This window comes from Haemorhous mexicanus, chromosome 3 (genome assembly GCF_027477595.1).
Source record: "Haemorhous mexicanus isolate bHaeMex1 chromosome 3, bHaeMex1.pri, whole genome shotgun sequence".
In the NCBI taxonomy this organism is placed as follows: Eukaryota; Metazoa; Chordata; class Aves; order Passeriformes; family Fringillidae; genus Haemorhous; species Haemorhous mexicanus.
The window spans coordinates 94677288-94697177 of NC_082343.1; the positions used below are offsets into that span (position 1 = coordinate 94677288).

The window sequence follows — 19890 nt, forward strand, 5'->3', positions numbered from 1 at the left end:
TGAGGCTTATTTTGTAGTGTCTCTTTTAATTACATTGGCTCGTGTTGAAATTTGAGCAGTGCCTCTGAATTCGGGAAGCATCTGCAGAAATGGTGCAACCATTTTCAATGTCACTTGTCTGGGGAGAAAACCCTAATTGTAATGTTACCTCTAAGGATGGTGTGAAACAAACCTTACCTTAAACATCTTTGCTGACCTTGGTTAGCAATGTTTCAAATGCACTTTGCTCAGTCAGTCTGTGGAAGTTAAGTCCTTTCAGCATGAACTTGGCTACTCCTTCAGTAACGTCTCCTTGCTCAGTGTGATTGTGCTGGAGGACTGTACAAAGTACTTTGTAGCATAACTATAGCTTTGTCTGGAGGACAGAATATTTTCTTTACTTGTATTTCATCATGCACACACATGCATCTATTTCTGTAAGCTTGCAATAGGTTCTTTTGAATCCTCTTAGTTTTGCTGGGGGAAAAAAAAGTTGCTGAAACAATGCAACATGCAAACAATGCAATTGTGAATCACCTGTTTCTTTGAGCTTAAAATCTAAACATGCAAATAGATTTCAGACTGAATTGAACTTTCTGTGGACCTAATTCCTTTCATAAAAACCCAAAGATTTAGGCAGTGTAAAGTTTTCCACTTCCCAGAGAGCTTTTTAGCTGCTTTTACTCAGAACTGTCAGTTTTTGTTCAGGTGAAAATGAAGAACTATGGTAGTGAAAATAATGATGTGGTCAGAAAATTACTCTTTTGCTTTAATGTGCAGAATATTCTGGTACACTTTTAACCAAAGTATTTTTTCTTTCTGTAAGGAGATATTTGATTTTCAACATCCTCTTTTTAATTCTTTCAGTGAAGTATTTTCAAATACAGCCTAGGACTAAAACTACTAATCTCTTCTTTTTTTTTTTTTTAATGAGCTTACAAGTGTATATAAGCTGTGATTCTCATTTGAGTTTGTAGTTAATTCTATAGTGTTTTACAAGGTGAGTGTTTAGAGATGAAGTGATTTAAGTTCAATGTTATTTCTCTTGTGTAGTGAATTGTCTACTCAAAATTTATTGGGTTGCTTTATTAAGAAATTTGATACTTAATTGTTCAGTTGGGAGCAGTTTTGGATTCAGTAGGTACTTGGAACTACTTGTGTTCTTGATGTGCTTACATTTCTAAACTCCTTGTCAGGGTGTTATAATCCAGAAAAATGTGTTTAATCACATTTTAATCAGTTTAATTTGTCTAAATGTAGTGTTGATGTTGACTTCAATGTCCATCTGCATTGTTTGATGCAGGTATTATTTACATTTATATAGTGATCTGTTGTTTTAACCTTCAGTAATGTTATTGAGAGTTTAGAAGTGCAGACTTTTCTTCAGTTATACAAAGTGTGAATACTTGGAATAATACTCATAGTTTCTAAATTACTGTAACATTCTGCTGTGTTACAAAACCTGCTTGTAAATTTAAACAAGAGAAAATACCCAAACTGTTGATCCTATAAATGTCTTTTTCGTGCTAACAATAAACTTGTTACCAAGGGAAGACTGTTCATTATATACTGAAGAAGTCCTCATATTTGTAACCAGAAAATAGCTTTTCTATTGTGGAGCAATGACACAACTAAAATGCAGTGAATATTAAGACCCCTCCTTCCTATATAATGAAATACCTGATGTGAAAATGAGTGTTGCTCTTAATCTAGTATTATCCATATGGAACTGTTTGTTAGTATTGTAAATACACCTTTTCCTTGTAAATGGGCATACACGAAGCTAGAGCATTATGAAGGTTATTAAACACATTATAGTGGCAATAAAATGTGGTTGGCAGCACTTACAAGCTGGATGTGAGGGCAAGTGATGCTCTGCAACGAGGGACTGATCCCATAAAGATGCTGCAAAGCAGAGAGCCATGCTGACATAACACCACACTGCTTGATGTTTGCAGGGAGAGAAGCAAAGGGCATAGGGAAAAATGGTTTCTTGCACCTCTATGTATGTTCTCTATCTGAAGTACCTGCACAGCATGTGATACCCTTGCTCGTATCTCATCAGTCTTGGAAATTTTCCTTTGAAGGATTAGCCATATATCAGTACTTTATAGTGCACTTACTTGCTTTTAAGACAGAATTATGAGGAACAGCATTCAGAAAACTTGAGTAACTCTCTGTTCTCCTCCTTGTTGTAAGGAACTCTCAACTCCATTTTGAGTTTCTGTTGGATTAAAATTTTCCAATCCTACTGTGAGGAAAATCATAACATGTTGCCATTTAGTAGCAACTTGTTTAGTAGCTTGTCTGAAAAGAAGTTGCTTTAATAGCTTGTGTACAATACACCTGAAACCCTACTTTGAAGTTTTTCCTTTGTTACAGCTATGGTGATTCAGGTTGTGATTCATAGCATCACAGCTCAGTTTGCATATTATGTGACCAAAACAAGAAGTTAGGTGTCCTCCCAACTGGGATGAAAAGGATGACCTACTTGGTTTTCTGACCTTTATGTCTGAATGATTGTAAGCAATAACATGGGGAAATTTGGCATCATAGGATTTGTGTAACTCTAGGTGTTGTGTACTTCGGTCTAAAATCACTAGAGATTTTAGACCTGTTATGTGGAATTCCTAATAGTTTCTGTCTGTGCTTGCTATACCTTTTTTTATTAGGTTATTTAATGACCTGGCTGGGTTTTGGTACTCGCAGAAAAGTGGGCTGCTCTTGTCCCAGACAATATAACAGACAAGGCAGATCTAGGGGAGCTGGAGAGGTTTTTCCAGGCTAATTTGTCACATACTTCAGGAGGACAGGATGTTCTTTAGGGACAAACAATGCTTTATTCTGTAAAAGTCTACAGTGCTTGGACTTTAAGGAGAAATAACACTCTTATGTGTCAGCAGGAGCATCAAGGAATGGCTTCCTGTGTGGTGGAGAGGGTGCCTAGCAGGGACTGGCAGTGGGGTTATAGGGTATGGGCTGCTGACCGGCTGGCTGGCACAGCTGCGTCTGGAGGAGCTGCAGGAGCAGCTGGCAGAGCAGAGGCAGCACTGCTTCCCCTGTGCTGCTGCTCTGTGCTGGGATCACAAGGAGTCTTGCGACGCTGTGACCCGTGCCTGTGCCAGGGCCCATGCCTCTGCTTGAGTCTCAGCTGGGTAGCTTAGCTAAGAGGGGAGACTGCCAGGTACCCAGCTACACTGCACACAGACCTATGTTATTTTGGGGGAGTTTGTTAGCAAAACTGGCCAAGTGATCTGGAGAACCTGGGCTTACATTGGAGAAAACTGGTCAATGATGAAGGCTCACTTTCTTAAGTGATCTCTTTACTGTCTTTTTTCTCCATCTGAAAAATTCCCTATTGAATCTGCCTGAGAAAAGTCTTAGATTTTCCTGGTGAGTGAAGTGTTGCATATGCTGTAGGAAAAGTGTAACAAGCAGGGGACTCTGTGTAGAGGTTCTGTGTCACACGGGCCATGGGTGGCAGCTAGGCTGCTTTCCTCTCCCCTTTCTTTCTCCACCCTCCTGAAGCCCTTATCTCTGCCCTGGGGTAACTGCATTATTTTAAAGATAAAGTTCTGTATCTATGCAGGCATTTGCTTGCTTTGATCAGACCTCAACTTCTGTTTCTTTTTATTCTAATCTAGCTCTCTTTTGAGCCTTGTAAACCCATCAGCCTTGACTGTGGCATCATGCAGTGCTAAGTCCCTTATCTGCCCCTCTCCAGTGAGTCTCAGACTTTAGTTTTATCATGAGAAAAAATCCAAAGTCCTCCACAGTAACACCTCTCCTCCACCCAGTCAGACTGGTATTAGTGTCCCAGCCTGTTTTGGTAGCAGAGGTGATAAAAAAGCATGTGCCACAGCATTTCAAAGAATTCAGCAACAGTTATAAAATGAAAGTAATAGGGAAAAAAAACCCACTTCATTGCAGGGGAAGAAAGTGTGGACTGTTTCAGCACAAATGGAATCTTGAGCTGCAGGTTTTCCCCTAAGCTGAGGGGCTTAAACATTGAGTTTGAGTACCATTTTAATTGGCTGATGAACTGTCTTTTTGTGCTGCTTAGAAACCATGTGAAGTGGCTTGCTCAAGTGCAAATGGTTACAATTGGCCTTTTCTGGACATGTTAATTTCTGAAGAGAAGATTTTCCTGTGGTTGTCCATCAGCAGTATCATCAGCAGTGCCATCAGCAGGCCTGGACTCCTGCCAGCCTGAAGATGAAGGACTTCTGGAGAGAGCGGGCAAGGAAGGAAAGGTTGTCTAAGGCTGTGCTGGCAGAGGAGCCACTGCTCTGTTTGTGGGCAGTTTCAGACCTACTGTACCATGGTGTGAGGAGTCTTGGAAACGCTGGCATCCAGGAAACAGACCTCAACAAGTGTGAGCAAGGACTTAAATGCATTGCTGGAAATTTCTGACCCCTTCTTATTGCTTTTGGGGTGGCAGGGACACAGCTTCCTGGGACTGTACACCTGCGCATAATGGAGCCATTTGTGGTCATGTTTCAGAGTGATCTCTTGGTTTTGTTTTCTGAAGCCTTCCAGCATGGGATGAAAGCATTGTGGGTGCAAGAAATAATGCCAGGCAAAGGAGCAGCTGGCTAAATGGGGAAGAATATTACTTACATGTTGTATATTGCACTGACTAAGGTTTGTGGGCAGCAACAGCAGTTTGTGGGCAGCTATAGCAGCTTTTAACCAATTAGTTCCTTCTGGAAAGTGGGGAATGAAATTATTTTTGTAACTATACTAGCTATTTATATGATAAAACATGCTGACATTTCCTACAAATGTTGCTTTTCTTATGTCATTTGTGGCTGTGAGAGTATTATAGTTCCTAGCGTACAATAACACATTCTTTTGTAAACAAGGGAGTACTCAGCTTGAGGTGAAGCCACTGCTCATAGCCACACTGATGCCATTGTCCTTTAGAGAGGTGGCATCCATGGAGACACCTTTGGTTCATTACACTTTAGATGGTGAACCTGTACTGTCTGCAGGAAAAGTGCTGTGGATTCACTATGCCAGCCTTTACTGGGAAGAAGTTTATGGAGTGCAGCATTAATGGTGGATGTTGTTTGGATTAATTACAATGTAAACAATGTTATTATCCTTCTATTCCTAAGACTTCCTTGAACTATGAGAACTGTATGAAAGCATCTGTAAGCTCTTAACATGGTCACAGCACAATGTGGTGTTCTGTCTGAGGGACTGGCGGGCGCTTGCAAGGCACGCAGTCTTTCCCTTAGTGGCCTGAAAGTGGCTTGGTGCAGAGCTTGCTCTGGGGCACAGCTGCTCCTTGAGCAAGGTACCACTTTTAAACTGGTGTCTTCTGCAGAGCCCTGCAGCCAGGAGAGGAGTCCTTCCATAGCTGCCTTCCCTTTGTTGCTTGGGTAGGGAAAGTGCCCGGGTCTGCTGCTGATGTGCACGGCTGCCCTGCCCTTGCTGTGGCAGGGTGCTATTGATTTATCACTAATACAAGAGTGATAAATCAATTTCTATTTCTCCAAACTTTCAGATCTGTATATTATGATAAAACTAGATATACATTTTTTCCCCTAAATTGTAGCAATAATACTATCTCAGAAAGTCAAAACTAATGACCTAGGCTGACTGAGTATTTTAAAAGCTAATTTAGGAGGAAAATGAGGCATGAAGGAAATAACATTGGGGAAAGGTAGATCATTTAAGTGATAATCATTATTGAATGATTAAATTAGCTTCCTGTTCACAGTTCTGAGCAGCATTTAGTCATACCAGTTATTGTAGTCCTTTAATCAAGTTATCTTTAAATTGACTTTTAGTATAAGGGATTTCTACTGTGGCTTTGCAAAGCTATTTCTTATCCTGCAGGTAGATAAGGCCAAAAACATACATCTTGCTTCTGCCTTTCAGATGTTTTATGAGATACCAAACAATTTTTTTTTTTTCCACTTGGGAGTTTTGCCTCAAGTCGTTACTCTTCTCCTCATGCTATTCCCAGGAGGAAGAACATCTTTCTAAACAATGTTCAATCATCCCTTCTGTTGAGATATTAAAGGGGATTTTGTTCATGTATTTGCACATGCTCCCTTCTCCCATTCAACCCTCAACCTGTCCTACCATCTCCTACCACCTGTGAAAGGGTGAGAAGATCCAGCGTGGATCTTGTTTCTCTAGAGATTAGAGCCAGCCCCTCCACAGCAGACACCCTATCATCTGTCATGACTAATCTGTCACTCTTTATTGTCACTCTGTTATGTTTGAGGTTTTACTTGTTATGCCAGGAAGTCAGGAAGGCAGTGGCATAGCCTGCAGAGGAAGTCACTTATATTGGGAAGGATGTAACGTGCTTGGCAAGATTGAGTTGCTTAAAAAGATCTTGAAGAATGGCAATGCAGTGAAGCATTTGTTGTTAGCTGTTAAGGAGAGCAAAGCTGAAAATATGCTCTGTCACATGGTTGAAAAAATTGTAGTCACATCTCTTGAGTAAAACATTTTTTAAAGATGTAGCTCTTTCCAAAAGTAATCAGAAGAAAAATGTATTTACTGAACTTTGGTTCTGTACTTTCTCTAACAATGAGATGATCAGCAAAGGAGACTTCCCTCAAAATGCTCACACCGTGGGATAAGTGGGGATAAAATGTTTTCTCTTATTTTTATTCTGGTATACCCCAATTGGGAGAATTTATTAATTCACCCTTCACTATGATTCAGTCACTGCTTGAAACTTGAATTCGACATAATGCCACCCTCAGGTGCCCAGGATTTTCCTGACACCAGGTGTCTGGACAGAGCCCCTGTGGAGGTTTGCAGGTGCCATGGAGTTCAGCCTCCTCCCCAAATAATGCTTTATTTTTTTTATTTGCTCAGCTGGTGACAGGAGTATTGGAAGGAGGATACAATTTCTTCTGTCAGGATACACACAGTGGAGGAGAGGCCGATATGAAGGTACCGTAATGGAGACTTAGAGCTGGTTCAAATTGTCCACTTGAGTGTAAGTGGAGAGCAGAACAGTATTGATTATGCACATTTTGGTTAAACTATAAGCTTTTTCCCTCCTTTTGCAGTACAGTAGATAATGCACTGTCAGACATAATAGTTAATCTATGATATATTCATGGTATTTTTGTGAGTAATTATGTGTAAATTTTCAAGAGTCCTCAGATCAAAAAATGAGGGCCTGGTGTTCAGACTGTATCCAACCACTCTGTATTGAGACTACCCTTCTCTTTCTGAGATGTGGTGATGATTTCTTCTGGTCACACTTCTGACCTCTCCTTTACAGAGAGCGCTGCAGCACCAGCTCTGGTTAAGGATTGTCTTATTTCTCCCAGGACAACCCAGGTGCACAGCAGTAGCCTTCTGAAGCAGTCTTGAAGTTGTCCTGTTTTCAGCTGTAGCTGTAAATTTGTACCTTGATCTCCTATGGAGAAACCTGAGGCAGAAGTATTACAGAAGATCCCAGGAGTGTCTTCAATCCTAGTAGTGCAGGACAGAATCTGGATTTTAATCACTTACATAACATAAGAGTTGAAAACCCCACAATGTGCAATGCTTCTAAAACTTGTTTCCTCCTTCCAGATCATACGTGTCCTCTGGTGGTACTATTTCTCCAAACTCATTGAGTTCATGGATACCTTCTTTTTCATTTTGAGGAAAAATAATCATCAGATCACTGTTCTGCATGTCTACCACCATGCAACAATGCTGAACATCTGGTGGTTTGTTATGAACTGGGTGCCTTGTGGTCACTGTAAGTACTGGGGAACATCTGCATCAGGGGCTTTGTTTTGGTTGCAGGAATTAAGCTGCCAGCACAGCCTCTAGGAAAGAAATGTCTGTGTAGATTGAAGAATTTGTGTGGCAGTGTGACATTTATCAGGTGCATAGATACCCATCAACCTTGCCTTCTCTATTTCTGCTGTAGTTACAGACCCTCTGATGTAACAATACTCTTTTCCAGATCAAGCCAGAAGCTTGTTTCAGCTGTAAAACAGCTAAAAGTGACTCTAGTCCTTGTATCTGTAAAATTCACTTGAGATATGACTTTCTTAATTTAATCTTATTATACCACTGGCCATAATAAATTATTTCAATTAAAATCTTGTCCCCTGAGCACTAATGAACATGAGCAAATGAACCTTAAGTGGAAAATTTCCGTGTCTCTCTTATCCAAATCCTGCTAACTTTTGGCAATCTGACTTCAGTTCTTCTACTGCATTTAGCTGGCATCTGATTTCCCAACTGCATTATCATGGCTTAGCTGTGGTTAGGATGTGCAGCTTATAGATACTGTCTTTGTTGAACACTCCATTCAAGAGAAACCTTTTCAAACCCGATGGATGTGAGCTACTGGCAATGCAGACTAAGAGGCTGCATTCCTTAGGAGTCTGGTCTCTGAGCCAAGCAGCACAGAAACTTGTATTTGTTTTGTGTTGTCAACACAACAGTGAGTAATACTGAACTTATAAAAAATCTGCCTGTGGAAACACATTCTCCTGCAAGGAAGTCAGTCCTTGTTCATACAGCAATCTACATAGAACCTATCTTGTGCTCATGTGATCTTGAAAACACTTTTGTACTATTTCTAGTCATGTGTTTTTCTTCTTCCAAGCTTTATATTTTGTTATGTAATCACAGCTCGATGCAGTTTGGTGTTAAGCTAGAAGTTTCTTTAATGACTAAAGGTGCTGTAAACAAGGACAAATAAAATAGCTAACTTGCAGTTTCTGAAGGTAACTGAAGCTTTTTTGGTTATAAATGACAAAATTGGCTCCTGCCTGGAAGGAAGTGAAATCAGCCTAAAAGTAGATGGGTGAAGCTATTGATTGTTTGGTATGTGAGCATTCCTCCTTTTTATCAGTTTCCTCAGTTCCCTTGAGAAACCATAATGTAGATGTAAAAAAGAGTAACTTGAGGAAACAAAACCAGAAGGCTGGTGTAAAGCACGAAGCTGCAAAGCAGCTCAGCTACTCCATTGGGTAGGCAGAATAAAAAACGGGGTAAAAAAAGAACCCTCTTGCTTTTCTTCTAAGAGAAATAATATTTTAAATAGTAACATTCTGAACTTGTTATTTTTGTAGGTTCCATGAAACAGCATGTTCCTTCTTGGTAATGCAGTGTACTTTCTTTTTCCCTTGCCCTTTTTTTAGCTTACTTTGGTGCCACACTGAACAGCTTTATCCATGTCCTCATGTACTCCTACTACGGATTGTCTGCTGTTCCAGCAATGCGTCCTTATCTGTGGTGGAAGAAGTACATCACTCAGGGGCAGCTGGTGAGTGACTTGCTCTTCAGTGCTTCAGCAGGCTCTTGTATTCGTGATGAGGACCTCTTGTCTTTACCAAGTCAGGAAATTTTGGCAGGGGACAGAAGAAGAGAGAATGAGAGCTAGTACCTCTCTAGGGTGCCTACGTCACCTTAGAAATCCAGCTTCTGCGCATCTGTTTGCTCTGTTTTCAAGATGATGGGGGAATGGGGATGTACATGAATCAATGCTGAGGTCTGTGGGATCTTTCTCCCCCATACCATGTTGTGTGGCTAGATGCATTTGGGAATTGCAGTGCTGAGATTTCTGGGACTCAGTAGCCAGGGATGAGGCTTTTCTTACAAGCCCTCTTGAGCTAGCCTGCTCTTCCCTGTGCTTGGTTGGTCAGGCTGGGACAGACCAGAAACTGAGTGCAATGCCATCCACAGCTAACAAGGGCCATTCTAGTCCTGAGGGACAATGCCTTTTCTGTCCTACTTTTGCATGCAGTTGCAAATGGTTTATTAAAAACTATTCAATATTTCTGCTCTCTTCTGCACTTTAAATGGGCAGATTTTTTCTTGTAATTCTGTGTTGGACTCCTTGTATCCATTTGCATTGTCTCTAGTGTGTGTGGTGATGAAGCCTGACCACTGTATGCTGGAGGTGGTAAGAGCAGTGAAATTAAGTAATACAGCACATGCTGTAGTGATACTGCATGAGAACCGGGTTTCAATGTGTACAACATGTCAGAACACCACAAGGAAATGTGCAGGAGTGTTCTCTCTTCCCCATATTATAGAGGGGGAAACTGAAACCTGGAGATAAATTATTTTGTTATATTCTTGCCCCTCCACCCCACCCCTTCTCACAGCTGTGAATAGATTTAATAACATTTGCTGGTGATGATTAATAACATTTACTGCCAGCAATTCACAGTGTTGATTCTCAACATGTTTTTTTTAGCAGTGTTCTTCCTGAAGGATGGCTAAGTATTGTAGTTAAGGGCTCATTATTTTCATGGGAGGCATGGGGGGGGGGGGGGGGGGGTTGCTTTGATTTGAGGTTTGCTTCTGTTTTTCTTTCCAGATTTAGGCACTATTCTTCATCCTGGTGGTTCAAGTGCTACAGAGTGCAGTGTCTTGGTGCTTCAGTTGCTCCCCTGGCTATTGTCATAGCTGCTTTCACTTCCTTGCTTGCTCTGCATGCATAGCTGTTAGGGCAGCAAAATAGCAGAGCAGAACAGTCTTTCCCTTTTTAAATAAACATTCCCTAATCTGGTAGCCTTTATGTGAGGATGAGTTTTGCCTAAGGCCCTCTGCATCACATAAGCCCAAACTCTGTTTTTCCAAAAGAGACAATTAAAGATAATTGAACCCTTATCCTCTTCCCTGGTTCCCCAGCTTCCTTGCAGCCTTAACCCCAAACATTTTTCCACTGGAGCCATATGTCAGACAGTTCCTGTCTGTGGGAAGGGATTGCAGAGGTCTGTGTGTAGATCAAGTGACCCCGGGTCTTTTGCAGCTGAAGCAGTGAGATGCAAATCTACTCCATTAGGATGGTAAAGTCAAATCCCACTGAACTCTCACTAGGAAGAAGGTGGTCTTTCTTCCTTGGGACACTTATATATCAGTTCTAAGTAAGTTACTCTAATGTTCTAAAATGGAAAAATACAAATAAACACTCTTTACAGGATACCACAATCTGAATGTCTGCTAACTCAGGTTTATAGAGAAAACACTTGCCAAACACACACTATTGCATACTCTTTTACTTGTTTTGGAAATAACTGTTGGGGTTTTGGTCACTCATGGTTTTTTTCCTCCTTCCATTAATGTGCTCCATTTCTCTTATTTTTGTTTTCTCTCCCCAGATTCAGTTTGTCTTGACAATCTTCCAGACCAGCTGTGGTGTTGTTTGGCCGTGTGCATTTCCTATGGGGTGGCTGTATTTTCAGATTTTTTACATGATTTCTTTGATTATCCTCTTCACAAATTTTTATATTCAGGTAAAAGTAATATTCATCAACTCTTTCTAGCATTCTGCTGGCTATATCTCACTGGAAAACTGTGACAGAAAGATATGCTGGAAATGTCCTTTTGCTATCCTCCACTAACATACATTCATTCTTGAAGTACTATGCTTGTTGATCCACTCCCTGCTTTCAAATCTTCTGATGCCTTGTACCCATCATTCAGAATGCCTAGTAATTTCAGTAAGCCAGTTATTAAAAAAAAAAAAAAAGGCTTATTGCAATTTTAACTGCAGGTAAGGGAGAGGAGGAGCTTTATGTGAGACAAAGCTTTCCAGTCTGAAATAAACCAACAGCATGTGAACCTGTGTGAAGTACCCGAAGGAATTGTTCATTTCTGCTTTTACAAGGGGGAATGCTTGATTTTTATCCAGAGAAACTTCCTAAACACACAACATGCAGAAATATGGATTTTGTTCACTTCTGCAGGCACTTTTTTGTATTTTCATATGGAAAATAAGTGGGTTTAGTTGTGTTTCTACAAATCTGATTTCATGTTTGAACAGATCCAGACTTGGTATGTGTTATTCTGAGCGGTTCATAATTGGGCTCTGTACAAAGATGTACAGCTACTGTCTACAGAAAATCATGCACTACTGTCTGCAGAAAATCAAACCAACAGCCTGCTGCCCCCAAACAAGCAACCTCTGTTATATGTTTCAAATGTCATTTGAGAGATTGGGCATTTTGGTTCCTGTGAGAATGATTCATGGGGGGAAACACAACAGGCTTCCCTGTCTGTTCTTCTGGAACTTCCGAAAATCAGTCCCATGATTTCTATCACTTGCTGCATGTGAACGTGCTAATTAAACATTATAGTATATTCCAGATATTACTTGTTTTTGTCAATTTTGCTTATCTTTTGACTTTTAATTGTTTAAATTCCTTTCACACAGAAATTTGGGGAAATCTGCTTTTGTCAGGTAGCTGAGCCCCTTTGAAAAAAAATTATGTATATTTTACTGTCTCTAATTTTTTAAACAGTCTCCCCAGTTCTGTTAGTTTTTGATTCTTGTCTTAGCCAATGGAAATTCCCATCACATTTCTATCTCTGAACTTCCCTCACTTTTGTTGTTTACCTACTTCTTGTTCTGGCTTTGTTCAGGGTACTGTCACCTGCAGTGACTAACCTCCTTCCTCACATATAATTTTTGAGTATATTTTTATCCCATCATCTGCTCATAAAATTGCTTCCCTTGTTTCTGATTTACTATTAGTATAACACTGCCATCATACTGCCAAGCCTTTTTCTTTTCAAGTGAACTACTCCTCTCACTGTGATGAATGAAAGGCGTAGTGTACTCTCATAGACAAAAAGTGGTTGAGCTTGTTAGACTCTTACCACTGGCACAAGGTCTTTAAAAATGATGAATGCAAGTTTACTTTTTTGTTTCTAGAATTACTGTGAAGAAGTGGTTATTTATATCCAATTAAGCAAACCCATGTATCTTTCCATGTATTTTAGACTTACAACAAGAAGGCATCCTCGAGGAGGAAAGAGTATCAGAATGGCTCCACGGCCATTGCGAACGGGTACACAAACAGCTTTTCTTCCCTTGAGAACAATGTGAAACAAAGGAAACAAAGGAAGGATTGAAGACCAAACTGAAAAACCATTTTGATAACCCCAACAACAAAATCATCTGATTGTAAGCACAATGAGAGTTGTGCACTAATACTCTAATGGCTACTGTAACTATTCCTGCCTAGAATAGTGTGATTTATGTAGGACTTAACCAGTGCAAACACCCTAGAAACTGTATACAGAACATAAAAGTAGGTTAAAGTTTAAAAATAATTCTGGGCTGTCACTGACCCTGCTATAGACTATGGAAGGGAGTATTATCATATTATCCGACACTGCTGTTGCCTTACTAGTCAATATGATAGGTGCTGAATTATGATTCACAATTTGAAAACACTGTAATCTAAACCTCCATTTTTTTAACTAGATCATGCATGTGATTGTAGAGGTAATTTGTATGATGCTGGTTTCAGTAGATAAACACACATGCCTTAAATTAAAAAGCAGGGCCCAAAGCTTATTACTGGTTTAAAAATTAGGGTATGTTTCAACTTTTTAGTTGATTGACTTTTTGTCAAAAAGTCACTTAGAAGAATCCATTGATCATTTTACTGTTCTGTATGTGATACACGATGCTACGTATCTCTTACTCGATACAGTGAAATTGGAAATGGCGCATTTAGTTTTGTATATTTGGCTTTAATTGACTCAACAGTTACAAAACAGATGGAAAAGTTATTTTACCTTTTTAATAGATCTTATTTTTTTATTTGAAGTACATCACTAACATAAAAGCAATTGGCGCTTACAGAGTCGAGTAAGATTTAAATATTGTCTCTAAAGTTTAGAGCATATACAGGGTGGACCCATCTATTCTTTTTACTTTTCTTTTTTTCTTTCTTATTTCTGAGAGTTCTTAAATGCTAAATGAAGAGTGGTTTTTAATATAAAACTGGCAGTTTCAAGTGTTATTACCATAGCCATATCCATATTTTAGGAGCTACTGTTCAAGTCTGTGACATATCCAAAAGTATATTTAAAAGTGGAGCCAGAAAGATGCTTTTCTGATTGAACTGTCTGTATGTAAGTTGGTATCTGAACTGTTTTTCATGTAGCATACATTCACTTTCAAAATGTGCCTAACACAAAGATTTTTTTTTTCCCAAATAAGCAAGTTTAAACAGTTTAAGTCATAGCTAATGTTTTTAAAATGTTACTGAAATGTGCTGGAAATGTCTGTTTCTGTAATGTGAGTTGTGTATATCACTGGTAATGTTTTGGCTTGTTATCTAAGGGTTTGGTTTGAGTGCTGGTTTAAGTTACTCCTTCTTGTAAAATGCTGTCTTGCACAAATAAGGAGTCAGTTGCAGAGCCACTATCTGTTGCTAGTATTCTGGTATCTTCCATGGTGGAGTCCATTAAGCTCTGAAAAATAGAATTGTGCAAGACATTCTGCTGGTCATTGCTCAAGTTTAACTATTTGGTTTTTTGATATTTATATAAATGCCAGTTTTAACACATTTAATTGTTTTTAAATCTTTTTTAAAGTTTTTGCACATCTCTTAAGGAATTAATAAGTTCTCTTACTAGCCTTGTGGGTTTTCATTCCTCGTTTTGAAGGAGACAGTGTCTGTTATGTTTACATTATCAAAGCTTGTGCGTGTGTCTTCATTTCTGGGTACTGGTTTGCAGAGTCTTTACATAGCTCAGTACAGCAGCTATAATGTTCAAAATAGTCTGTCTAAATGTGCTAGAAATAAACTCTTGGCTCATCTGAATATACTTCATTGTTAATGTTTGACATGGTTTAATCATTAAAACACTTTTGATGATCCCTGCCTGAATTCTGTGGGTCTGTACAATGATTCAATGCATTGCCCCATCCTGTGTCAGGCCAAGGAGGAGCCACCATGATGGAAGAACAGCTGCAGATACTCAGGGACATTTAGTGTACCAGAGATTTGGCAACACAATCTTCACAGAAACCTTTGGCAGTTACTAAACACTATTCCCTTGCCTGGCTGTAGAAATACTGGTCCGTGTGATGGATTTAACTCCCACTGGGATTACTGACTCACTGAATGCAGAGCAGCCTCAATAGCTTGAGATGAGTGCCAGGAGCAAAGCTTAATGTGACTGAGAGGAGCTTCCTGCCTCAGCTGTCCTGTCTGTAGAATGGGGATAATACCTCTCTCCAGAATGAGAGCATTTTTGCAATTTCCTTTTAGCTCCCCTTGCCCCTAGGTGATAGTTTTAGAACCCTCTCTGATTTCAGTGTTTAACATTTCAACAACCCCAGATAGGCTGGTGATGGACTTGGTAAAAGAGAGCTACTTACATGGCTGGCTGTCTTTTCCCTTGCAGGCTCTTCAAACAAAAAACATAGACCAGGGAAGTGGGTTTACACTTTGTGTGAAAGGCTCAGAGGTTTCATGCTCTGTTGGTCTCCTCTGGGAGGGTTCTCTGAGTGCCTGAGGTAGTTGCTAAGACAGTTTCCTCTCCTTCACATGCCAACTCAGCTATGAGATTGTCTGTGTTTCTAAGCAAGGCTCAGGAAGATGCAGTTCTTTGGCTGTTATGCCAAATCTCCAGGAAGTACCTGGAAGACAGAAGGCACAGCACCAACCTGGCCTCTCCGTGTGAGCCAGTGGAGATGGGGCTGCTGCACTGCAAACCTTTCCTTCAAGGTTAATGGCACATGGTGACAAAACCCAGTGACTTTGTCCAAAACTGGCAGATGTGACCTTGGGAACATCAGCAGTGTCTACACCTGTGTGACAAAAACTGTGGCTCCTGGATACTCTTCTACAGTCTCAGCAGCGTCTGAAAAGTGTCTGAGAGCTGGCTGGGTTAGATCAGACATGATCTTGCCAAAATTGATGGACCCAAGCACAAGCCTTGGGTCTGCCCAGCTGGCTCAGCTTCCAGTGCATCATCTGACCTGGGGCAAGTAACAGGGTTGCCTCAATTCCCTGATCACACATAGTTTTCCTACTAGCTGGGACTGGTGCCTGGGACTATGAGAGAGTCCTCAGAAAGGACTTCTTGTATTGTGAAGGCAGGAGAGTTAAAAAAAGATGAACTGCTGCCAACAGGATGGAGAGGTGTCATGTAAAGGTGGCTGAGGAGAATGTCACAGTTCAGTTATTTGCAGAGAGAATGACCAAGCTACAAACCATTAGGTTAAGATCTTGTGCAGTTCAAGAGCTGACCATATCCTTCCCTGCACTCAGGCTCTGCAGCCTCAGTGATGAAATGTTAAGCTTTTGTTCAGCTGTGAATGGGATAGGTAAGCTCAAATGCCAGAAAGCAGCTTTTTTAGGGTGATCCTGCTGTTGACATTGAGTGCTGCATCCTGGATGTGCAAGCCAACTGTGGGACTGGGATCACTCAGGAACTGGGATTCTTAGGTTGGCAGGAAGAGGAAAAGCAGAGAACAATTATGGAAATCTTTGTGGTTGACTGTGCATTTTACTTGATTCAAGAGAGATAGTAAGTGTTGAAACTTATGATAGGACTTATAGCCCCAAAACTGGGGTAACAAAAGCCCCAAACCTCATAGAGAGCTATTCTGGGCATTGCCTCTTGATATTTGATATTTGGTAGCTGTCTTGAGTTTAAGTTGATAAAATGTGTTTCTTGTATGAGACTGGAATGTATGTTGTTAAAATGTGTGCATTATTCAAAAAAAGAGATGTAAAAGATGGATGCTGAAGAGAAGTAAAAATAAAATCAGAGGCCAAATTACTTGAGCTGTGTGGGTTCTGCAGGGAATCCCTTTGAGGCAATGCAGGGAATGATGAAATACAGGTAGAGGTTTGTGAGAGAAATGCTGCTCCAAGTTGTATTGGTACAGAGGATTAACTTATATTGTCACTGTCATCCTCTTGCCAAGAATTCCCGCACTAGCAAAAGTGATTAGTTGTGATCATCAGGATGTTTCACAAACTGATTTACAGAGCTAACTTTGATTCCATTTACGATTCTTAATTAATTTACTTTAAATATACAGATATACAAAACAAGGTCCATACGTTTCTCAGTTTCAGTAGAACACATTTGTATGAGCAGGGGATCCTGGAGTCCCCAGGGCCTCCCATGACGGTAGCAGAGGCATTTTGATTTAAGTCAAAGGTATTAAAATAATATCCAACAGAAAGAAGGGAAAAGAGCAACAAAGGTATAGTTAAAAAAATAAAAAAATTAAAAAGTGCATTATTTTAAATGAGTCAAACCAGGATGTGGAGAAGGAGGAAGGAGACTTACATGTCTTGTGTTTCAATTATATATAATGTAGATACTATATTTTCTATAGGAGGAATGTAAAAAGTCTCTGGCAGACTTGATAGTCTGATTTCAGTATGATGACAGGTTTCAGAATAAATGTGAAGAATGAGTAAAAGGAAGTAAAAAGAAAAGGGGAGAAAATGTAACAGTGCTTTTCTGGAAGTAATCACATCTGATTGACCCATATTGGTTTTTAACAAAAAAAAAAATACTGTGTAGACAAAGAAAACATATCTTCCATCCCTCTGGAATAGGTAGTATTTTTAATCTTGGAAATTATTATGTAAACTAGAGGGTGTGGTGACCAGCAACAGGATCCATGGATAAGCAAGGTCAAACTGATGAGCAGATGCTTTGTCTCAATGCTTTCAGCCAGAACGGAGCCCATTAATAATGTTTTAGGAGAAACCCTGGTATAAAAACCAGGACGATTTGCAACTGTGTTTGGAGATGACAACATCAGAAAGTACTGTCAGTGCCAGGAAAGAGTACATCTCCTACAGCAGCTACCTTGATGGCTGGAGTAAGAAATGGAATCACTGTAAATCCTTCTTAGGCACCAGTAACAGAATTTCAGCTGTTTCCATGGGAGTTCCAGTTGGACATGACTGAAGAGAAGGAAGATATATTTAAAATCATCTCTTCAACAACTTAAAGTTGCAACTGTGAAAAAAAAAAAAAAGGGGGGTGGTAATCTCTTATTTGCTAATTGGTCCATTTTTAGTAGGAAGAATGTGGGAGGATAAGGCTCTAGCAGGACTTCCTTTTGATGAATACATCATCTCTCAAGAAAACTGATTTTAAAAGATCTGCTGTACAGAAGAGTTACTGGGATGGGCAAAGAAATGGAGAAGTTCTGCAAAACAGATGTTAACAAGAACAGTGTTGAGAAGGCATGTAACCTCAGCCAATACAGGCATCACATCAGTAGATTCAAGTTTTCGTGAAGGAAAATGAGCTATTTTAAGTGTATGACACAAATCAAACGGGTATAAGCTACCCAAGAGTCTTCCTAGGCTAGAAATAGGGCGAGTGCTTTTTTTAGTGGAATATGGCTCTGGAGCATTCTTCCCGTAAGAGTAGTGTGGAGGTCTGGGGGATTGCTTGAAGATGGGTCACTGAGCACTTTTAAAGCTGGTAAAACCGGGGATGGGACCCCCTGGTGTGCTGCTCTGCATTCTGGCAAAAAGCAGCTGTTGGTGGCTCTGTGAAAGTGTATCTAAGAAAGGGCAAAACACAGAGAGGAGGGATGACAAAAGTGTGAGAAACAGCCCTACAGACACCAAGGTGCGAGAGGAAGGAGGGGGAGGAGGTGTTGCTGGAGCAGATTCCCCTGCAGCCTGTGGAGAGGCCTATGGCAAAGCAGATACCCACAGTGCAGCCCATGGGAGGCCACGTGGTGGAGCAGGTGGACATTCCCTGAAGGAACTGCAGCCTGTGGAGAGCCCATGCTGCAAGTTTTTCCTCCAGGACTTCAGCACATGGGAAAGGCCCACACTGGAACCTGAGTAGCAAGGAGGAGAGAGGAGCTGCTATGGACTGATCAGAACTACCCCCACAGCACCTGGAGCATGGAGGAGGTAGAGGGGGTGGGAATGAAGGAGTGAAACAGCCTTGGAAGAAGGGGGTAAGGAGTGTTTTAGTTTTTTGTCTTTGTGTCTCACATGCAGCTCTATTTGAATTGGAAAGAAATTAAATTATTTTTCCCAGAATCCATTTGGGCCATGACAATTATTGCTGAGTAACCTTCCTGTCTTTATCTCAAACCTCAATCATTTCATCTTATTTCCACCCCCAATCCTGTTGAGGAGAGGAGAGAGCAGCTGGGTGGGTGTCTGGCAGGTGGCCAAGGTCACCCCACGCCACATGGACGCTTTTTTCTCTTACAAATCAGCAGCCAGGCAGAAGGCAGCTTCTTTGATCAGAAGGAAGATCTGCCAAAGGCCACGAGGTACCAGGCACCAGAAAACCTGAAGGCCATCATAGTACAGCTGGCAGTCTTGTAGTCTGGGAAAATATGCTCCCTGGAGTGAACCAACTGCTTTGGTTTTGGTGGTTTTTTTTTTTTTTGTTTTTTTTTTGGTTTTTTTTTTTTTTTTTTGGTGTGTGTGTGTGTGTGTGTGTTTGTTTGTTTAAAAAAAAATTCTTATTTTTTCCAGATCTAACACATGTTAAAGGAACACATTTTCCAGGAGTCTGTCCCATAATTCCTGGAAAGTTTTTAAAGGCAGTGTAGGAACCTTCTGTGTGCTAATGGAAGGTACTGCCGTGGCACAGCGTGTGAAGGAAGCCTGTGTTCAGAAAGTCCTGAATTCCCTCATGAGAGGAGTTGCTTCACACCCTTCAGAGGCAGCTGGAGCTCCAGGGATGGTCCAGCCGTGTGACAAAAAGAAATGCAAAACCCTACTCATTGTCACATTTCATTTGGGAGCAGGTGAGACTTCAAGTGAACCGAATGTGTTGACATAAAAATGAAATCCCACAGAGTTGTTTACCCCTGTGCATTTGCTGCTCCTGCACTCGTGTAATGGGGAGTGCACAACCCCTGGGGCACAATTGCACTTTTACTGCCTGAGACTTGCCTAAATGGATATTCACAGCATTTCCACCAGGATTAGCCAGCACCAGAGGTAATTTTATGTGGTGATAAACTACTTGGTAAAAATACTTACAGTGAAATGAAGTGAATTTTTTTCCTACACATACGGAAACAAGGTATTGTGGTATTTGTGTAATTGATTAGACATCTGGTGTCTCATCCCATTTAGCAAGCAGGAAGCATGTCTTTATCAGCTGTTCTGTCTGCTGCTGGAGGCCAAATGTTTACTAAATGCCAATTCAATT

At 40.5% G+C, this 19890-nt stretch overlaps 1 protein-coding gene across 3 annotated transcripts in view; it reads left to right on the forward strand.

Annotated features, from left to right (window-relative positions):
* The window catches only part of ELOVL5 (ELOVL fatty acid elongase 5), a 39585-nt gene extending 24994 nt beyond the window's left edge, over positions 1-14591 (forward strand). For all 3 annotated transcript variants that reach the window (XM_059842736.1, XM_059842737.1, XM_059842738.1), the window contains exons 4-8: positions 6826-6903; positions 7537-7708; positions 9108-9232; positions 11076-11210; positions 12700-14591. In XM_059842736.1, coding sequence (XP_059698719.1) covers positions 6826-6903; positions 7537-7708; positions 9108-9232; positions 11076-11210; positions 12700-12831 — 642 coding nt within the window. In that variant the 3' untranslated portion in view covers positions 12832-14591. The remainder of the gene's footprint in view (positions 1-6825; positions 6904-7536; positions 7709-9107; positions 9233-11075; positions 11211-12699) is intronic.
* The last annotated feature ends 5299 nt before the right edge of the window (positions 14592-19890 follow it).